This window comes from Nematocida ausubeli, assembly GCF_000738915.1.
Source record: "Nematocida ausubeli strain ERTm6 chromosome Unknown supercont2.1, whole genome shotgun sequence".
Taxonomy (NCBI): domain Eukaryota; kingdom Fungi; phylum Microsporidia; genus Nematocida; species Nematocida ausubeli.
The window spans coordinates 560,853-568,312 of NW_026515634.1; the positions used below are offsets into that span (position 1 = coordinate 560,853).

General features: G+C 36.5%; 5 protein-coding genes across 5 annotated transcripts; 4 read left to right on the forward strand and 1 right to left on the reverse strand.

The window, feature by feature from the left end:
• Positions 1 to 476: 476 nt before the first annotated feature.
• On the forward strand, positions 477 to 1,592 carry NESG_00360 (uncharacterized protein; the record flags this gene model as incomplete). The annotated part of the gene is made up of 1 exon (XM_053048012.1): positions 477 to 1,592. The coding sequence occupies one exon, from the start codon at positions 477 to 479 to the stop codon at positions 1,590 to 1,592; it is 1,116 nt and encodes a 371-aa protein (XP_052905837.1).
• An 800-nt stretch (positions 1,593 to 2,392) lies between these two features.
• Positions 2,393 to 4,312, forward strand: NESG_00361 (uncharacterized protein; the record flags this gene model as incomplete). Its single annotated transcript, XM_053048013.1, has 1 exon — positions 2,393 to 4,312. One exon carries the CDS (start codon positions 2,393 to 2,395, stop codon positions 4,310 to 4,312), a length of 1,920 nt encoding a protein of 639 aa, XP_052905838.1.
• A 558-nt stretch (positions 4,313 to 4,870) lies between these two features.
• Positions 4,871 to 5,092, forward strand: NESG_00362 (uncharacterized protein; the record flags this gene model as incomplete). Its single annotated transcript, XM_053048014.1, has 1 exon — positions 4,871 to 5,092. One exon carries the CDS (start codon positions 4,871 to 4,873, stop codon positions 5,090 to 5,092), a length of 222 nt encoding a protein of 73 aa, XP_052905839.1.
• Positions 5,093 to 5,124: 32 nt separating this feature from the next.
• NESG_00363 (uncharacterized protein) lies at positions 5,125 to 5,724 on the reverse strand (the record flags this gene model as incomplete). The annotated part of the gene is made up of 1 exon (XM_053048015.1): positions 5,125 to 5,724. The coding sequence occupies one exon, from the start codon at positions 5,722 to 5,724 to the stop codon at positions 5,125 to 5,127; it is 600 nt and encodes a 199-aa protein (XP_052905840.1).
• A 48-nt stretch (positions 5,725 to 5,772) lies between these two features.
• NESG_00364 (uncharacterized protein) lies at positions 5,773 to 7,392 on the forward strand (the record flags this gene model as incomplete). Its single annotated transcript, XM_053048016.1, has 1 exon — positions 5,773 to 7,392. The coding sequence occupies one exon, from the start codon at positions 5,773 to 5,775 to the stop codon at positions 7,390 to 7,392; it is 1,620 nt and encodes a 539-aa protein (XP_052905841.1).
• Positions 7,393 to 7,460: the final 68 nt, after the last annotated feature.

Sequence of the window (7,460 nt, forward strand, 5' to 3'; positions counted from 1 at the left end):
AGATTAGCCACAATCCTGTAACAATGGTATATGGAGATTTAAAGTGCTCTTATAGAAAGAGTGCCTGGTGCATGCCTAAATATCCCACTGGCACATTATAAAATCAGCCAGAACCATACTCTCCAGGAATATTAATAATAAATCGAATGTAATGTTGAACACACTCAAATAAACTCGAATATATTTCTTTCTAAAGCCAATTATTACAGCCACTGTGTATACCTGCAGCATACAAAAATATTTTTATATTTCAAAGCTTTCAAATACACTGTTTGAAAGGATTACAAATTTTACCATTCGTAAATTTAAAATTAAAATCACCCATATAAGATAATCTACAGGATTAGTAAGTTTATTATACATTGATAGAGCACAAACTAAAGGCAACAGAGTATTTTTCACTCTTTCACTATTCACACTGCAAAGCACTTTTCCATATAAACATATAAAGAGTGATGATACTTTTTTATTTTTACATGTACAAGAGCCAGTACTCTACTGTCTACAATAAAAGATGGCATGCCCAGTCACAGGGGCTTATAGAGCACAGCAAAGAAAATGCACATCACTTCTGTGGGTACTTAACCAGTGGGAAAATATTCTTAGTAGGGACCCTGGAAATATCATATCCCAAGAAGAAAGTAATTGCAAGCTATAGTAAAGTAAGCAGAGAAATACGTGCAAATCCAATAGAAAATGAATACTATGAAGAATGTGCAAATAAGAGTGCAATTAGCAACCTGCAGAAGGAAGAAGAAAGAAGCAACATGCTGGGATGTCTGCTTGAGAATACAGAGTACTTCCTTGAGAGCCCAAATCTAGAAAGAATCAAGCTGATAATTAGCGACGAGACAAGTGAATATCTAGTTGATGGAGTTGTCATAGGAGTGCTAGGAGAAAAGAATAATGAAAATCACTTTGTGGTAGACACAATTGTGCACCAGGCTGATGTAGCAAAAGAGAATAGAATTAGCAGGCCTGCCTTGACTATTTCTAGAATAGAAAACTCTTCCTTTGATTATGCAGATGGGGCAAACTCACTGCTGCTTTCTGCAAATGCAAAGAATATACAGAATATTCCAAAGAGTGTTCCTATTGTGCTATTTGACTCTCTGCAGGAAGATACTTCAGTCTCAAATCGAGTTGTTTTAGTGCCAACACCCAAGGATAATCCATTGGTTATGATTCCGTGGGATTTAAATATGACACCAAATAACAAGAAGTTTACACAGAAGCACATAGAAGCAGCACTAAGCCCATCAGTCATCAAAGTAGACGGACTTTCTATAGGAATTGTAAATATAAACAGCATCGCAAGTATGCTAAAATACCACAATCTGGGCCACTCTGAAGAAAGCTATTTGAAGGCAATGATGATTCTTCTAAAGAATATGCATCTTTCTCCACTCTCTCCCTACAGCTGCCCTGCAATGCCTATGGAAACTGATCGATTTATCATGCAAACCCTTCCACATGTTTTAGTGCTAAACTGTGCCTTCAGCAAAGAGCACCATGTGGTTATTAACAATACTCCAGTAATTCTTGTTCTTCTTAACGATATTCCTGTTTACATATCGCAAAAAGAGAAATAGTCTCTGATACAAAGGAACAGAATATAGCATAAGCATATAGACCCAGATTACTTCTAGTAAGAAGACAAGTATGCTACTATAACTCTCTATTATATGCTAGATTAACTGACTGCTAGGCATAGAGACCTGTTGGTATCTAGCTGTAAGGCAATTATCTTTTTGTCTTAAGTGCAGGAATAATTTATAGAGTGCTAGAATAAAATAATTGAAGTTATTCTTCTTGAGTTACTACTCTTGTCATTTATTTCCTAAAACTCTCTTTAACTTCCCATCAGTCATGCATATTTATCTAACAGAGAATTTCTTGCAAGTTTCCTACTACAGCCTCATTCTTTGTGCTTCCGTAATGCAGGTGCTTCTAAGAATATTTTCATATAGTGCCTAAAGACTGTGTCTGTCAAATTCAATAGATTAATGGTCTTGAATTCTTAAAAGTAGTCATTGTCAAACTCTAGTATTTATTTGAGAACTCAATTCTTTAAATAGTCTGGTCTTTAATTTAACTTTAACACTTATCAAAACAAACAAACTAGTTAATTAGTGTCATATTTTTGTTGATAAACACCATTGTTTTGTTGTTATTATTGCCAATATATGCCATAAATAAGCACAATATCACATTGAAATCAATGTAAATAAGATCTATTCTGTATAGACATGGAATATATGGCAATGGAACCATCTTTACAGTGACATGTAGAGATGTATAGTTTAATATACACCCAGAAATTCTTTAATTATCTGTCACTTTCTAAGACTAAAGGTATATAAGTAGATGGTTATTAGAAATTAAGTAGGAAATGAATCCCAAGATAATAATGGTAGCAGCCACTGCAATAACAGTGCTTTTTGTCGTAGGTCTGTGGAATCTTCTGCGAAATCCTACAATAAAGCAAGAAAAGAAAGCAGCCACATCGCCAAATGAGTGCAAAGCTAGACAGCTGAATGTAAAAAAAGATGCAGTTCAAGCGAGAAAGAGCTCAATTGAAGCTGATGTAAACAGCAATGAAGAAAACAGCCAGACCAATTTTAATGTGTATGGTGTTTTACAAACTAATTTTAGCCTAGTCAAGGAAGAAGCTGAATGTTCATGCGAGAAAATGGATTCTGGCATAGAGATCCATGAAGATGATAATTGTGGTTCCGATCCAGAATTGTTGCAATTGAATAAAGTAGATGAATTCAGCAACAGAATACCAAAGACACAGTGTGATATTGAAGCAAAAGAGATTGAATCTAATTTTGAAGACATTCTGGCTATAAATATTTCTACCCTACCCAACATTAGAAATATAAAAGAGAATCCCACTCTTAATACTTATACTATGAAATCCCTTTTGGATGTAGAAGATGCAACTAATTCACAGAATGGTGATGAAGAGGTAGAAGAGGAGGAAGAATATGAGGAAGAATCATCAGAGGAAGAATCATCAGAAGAAGAAGTAAATGAGGAAGAAAACCCATCTACCATACAAGATCAAGCAACTTCTGAAACTCCCAATACACGTCCAAAGCGCTGTATAATAAAGGCTTTGCCGAAGAATAAGAGAAGAAAGATTTATTCACCAGATGGCTATATTATTTTTGATGGATATAGATATCTAGATGTTCCTATTCCACGAAAAAAACTTACTCGTACCCGAAAGTCAGTGACTTCAACTTCTGCTCGAAAGACTGTAGCTTCAACTTCAGTGCGAAAGGCTGTAGCTTCATGTGGTGTACCAAAGGCAGCAGCCTCAAAGGCAGTGACTTCATGTGATGTACCAATAGCAGCAGCTTCAACCTCAGTGCGAAAGGCGGTAGCCTCAACTTCTGCTCCAGAGACAACACCAACCACTAACTCAAATAACCAGCCAGAGCGTTTATCACCCCCTCCTGCATACACTGGACAGCCGGATTCCAATGAGCATCCTCCATTAATTCATGGGCCAATTGAGAAAGTGCTTCCTCAAAGCAGCTGGAATCTAGAAATTCCAAGTAATAGTCACAATCTAAATTCCGTTAGATTTGACCTAGGAGGTGAACCTTTTGGGATTAGAACAAATGTAACATGTGATTTTGGGAACATTTTGTACCCAAATCAAGAAGAATCTACTCCAACTCCAAAAACCAATCAATTAGGAGAAGATTTTTATACTGATGCATCTAAGATTTCGCAGAGATATAAAAATGAACTTAAACCCTTGAATGATGCTTCTGAAACAAAGATAACACCAGGGAATCCTGCAAATCCAAAAGGCAGATCTGTAACATTCGATTTGGAGAAAGCCAATCTTAATATAAATGCCCCAGTTCCTGCACTAAGAAAAAATATACCTACCCCAAGTGCACCAGAAGAAAGTTTACTTGAGAAAAATCTATATCCAGTAATTGAGAACAATCTATATCCAATACTTGAGAAAAATCTATATCCAGTAATTGAGAAAAATGAGAAAGATATTGATTTAGTTGAAGTAGATCCATATGACTACACGTCAGCTGAAAATGTACAAGAAAGTTCAGCAGAAGCTGGACTCAGTGATAATAACTCGGATGGTGTGACAACAACGAAAGATAAATCGAAGAAGAAGAAAACCAAAGGTTTGATGAAAGGCGCAATAAAATCCATCCTAGGAAAAAGGAAGAATAAGAATAGCGAGGAGGCAGATGAAGCGGCAATAAGTGGGTCAGAAGAAATAGGAAATCTTGATCAAAGCACAAGCCAAAGTAGTATGAAATAGGTATATAAACATAATATATGGTGATACTAATAGGTATAATATCATATATGTTTAAATAAATGTCTAATTTTTGAACGTATAGTCTTTATAGTCTGTTTTTCGTATGAGCATACTTCTTCTGCAAAAAATTAAAACTCTTCAATAGTTTATTTTTAGCGTGAAGTGTTTATTTTTCTTAGTACTCAGTATAGACTCTTTCTTTAAACTAGCACATATAACCCGAATTAGTGTAGAATAATTACAAGAATAATTGCTTAAAATTAACTCATACCATATATAAATCAGGCAAATTAACTCATACTCTATATCTATATACATCAGGCAATTTCTAAATTCTACTACCATTTCACTACCATTCTACAACAACTATTACAGTCATATATTACACATGTATATTACAGTCATATATTACCGTCTATATGTATATTCTTAGCACATAATACTACATGGGCTGATGTCTTTATCTTTATCATATATAATATGAATACAATTATGCACTCTAACCTAGCACATTACCACATGAAAGACCTTTTCTGTTTATTTTTTATTCTCTACTGTATGGACATAACAGTGTACAGAAACCAGTTAATAATCAGAAAGGACTCCCTTCTTTCACTGAGTGACCTTCTAGCCCAGCACAGCATAAAAACAACAGACATAAATGACAATTATACCATAGTAAATATATCTGGGTCTCTTGCATACATAGAGTCAATTCTGCAGAAAATAAAAGAGAAAGTAGAAGAGACACAAGAAAGCAGTAAAAATAACACACTTTAAATATAGTAAATACACACTTAAGGACCGCTTCTTTAAAGTTTATTTATATTGAATATCTGATGCTCAGTCTCTATTTTCTCCTTTATTTTGCTTATAATTTCAGATATAATTGACACTATCCCACTCCGATCCGAAGTAGTGCTTAGTATTCTTTCCCTTTCTCTTCTTAGCTTTATTTCATCCTCTAATAGAGATACTCTTTTTTTTTCTCTCTGAACTTCTTCTTTCAGATTTTTATTTTCTTTTCTTAGCTCTTCAAGCATTCTTTGTATCTGAACATTGTCGTCTAGTAGCTCACTCACAGCATTTGAGTTTGGAACTTCTTCTATTTCGGTTGTATTAATGATCCCTGTCTGGTTGTACTCCAGTGGCCTGTACTTCTTTACATCTCGGTACTCCTTGAATACCCCGTGTCTTGGCCTGCATTGGAAGTAGACTCGTCCGGCCCTGCTTCCATTGTTGTCGCCATTCGCAGTATCTAGCTCAATACCCAGGCAGTTGTGCTTTTTTGTACCAACTCGCCCAATATATTTCACAGTGCCTGTGTATATTCTATCTACAACCACTTTGTCTCCTACCTCCAGAGACTGCGAAGAAGGCAGTCCCAAAGATATTTCTCTCATATCCTGCATATCCAACAAATTTTGCTAGATTTATTTAGTTTATTTTTTGGCTACAGCATGAATATTAACCAAGGAAATCTTGAAATTACAACCGGATGCATTGAGAGAGCATTTAATTCTACCCCAGCACAAGGGGGCTGCAATGATCTAGTGGTGAAAATACTTCATATACATAAGCCAGATCACTCGATAACCCAAAGCAAAATACGCTTAACAGTGACAGACAACACAAGAGAGCAAGACTGTCTTCTTAGCTCTAAATATTCACAGAGCATAAACAGAAATGAAATAGCAGCAGGAGATATAATAAGAATAGGGGAGATGGTCTCTGGGACATACTCCTTAAAGAAGGTTATTTACATAAAAGAAATCTTGGAGATGCAAAAAGGCAGCAGAAGAGAGGCACCCATGAGCAGTATTGGGGCAAGCCCAAGCAAAAGAAAATTGGACGAAATGTCAACCAGAGAAACCACAAAAAGAGATGGAGAGAAGAAGATAGGCAGTATAAAGGAGCTGAATCCATTCCAGCAGAAGGCATGGAGCATCAAAGCAAAAGTAGTAAGTAAAACAACAGTTCGCGAGTACATGAAAGACGGTCGTGCTGGGAAAGTGTTCAGCATAATTGTGACAGACGGAGAGAGCAAGTGCAACATAATCTTCTTTACTGAGTTTGTCGATGGATTCTTTGACAAAATACAGATATATAAGACGTATGAAATAACAGGAGGAGCATTAAAGCTGGCAAACAAAAAATACGTGGAGGATATTCATGACTACGAGATATTTGTTGACAGGTCATTTACAATCACCCCAACAGAAAACATGCTAAATGCCGTTAAGATGCCAAGTATGGTGACAAGAATCTCCAGGCTGCGTGAGAAAATGAGTGAAGTTGTTTCTCTTCTTGTGGTGATAATAACGGTTGGAGAGATTGAGACAGTGATCAGAAAGAAGGACCAGGCCACTATGAAGAAAAGGACCCTAAAAGTAGGGGATGACTCAGGAGAGGCAGTTCCGTTTGTTCTGTGGGAAGAAACTGCAGATATGGACTTTTCAGTCGGAGATGTCTTGCTATTGGAGAATGTCCGAGTGAGCGAGTACCAAAATATGCCGCAAATTGGCATGGCACGAGATGGAATTATATCTTTCAATCCTGAGCTGCCAGAAGTGTTTAAGCTGAAGGGATGGTACAACAAGAATGAAGGAAACTTTTCAGTTGCAGAACCAAGAAAGTCAGTTGGAAGGGAGAGACAGAAAACAAAACTGGAAGAAGTTAAGGCAAATGGGATGGAGTATGCGACAGTCAAGTGCACAATTCTCTATATATCAGAGAAAAGCGTTATGTACCCATCATGCCCAATGGATAATTGTAATAAGAAAGTGGAGCACCCGGCAGAGTCACCAGAAAACTACTACTGCAGCAAGTGCGACCGTATTTACACAAATTGCAGCCAGAGCTACAGTGTGTCTGCGTCAATAGCAGATGATACATCTTCTGTTTGGCTTTCACTATTTGGTGATTCTGCTTCTGTTCTCTTCAATAACCTAAAGGCAGTGGAGATGGAAGACTTATCAACTGAGGACCATGACGAGTACAAAAAGACCATAGCCAAGTCAATAGGGGAAGAAATGGTCATAAGAATTCGAGGAAAAGTACTTTTCCATATAAACATATAAAGAGTGATGATACTTTTTTATTTTTACATGTACAAGAGCCAGTACTCTACTGTCTACAATAAAAGATG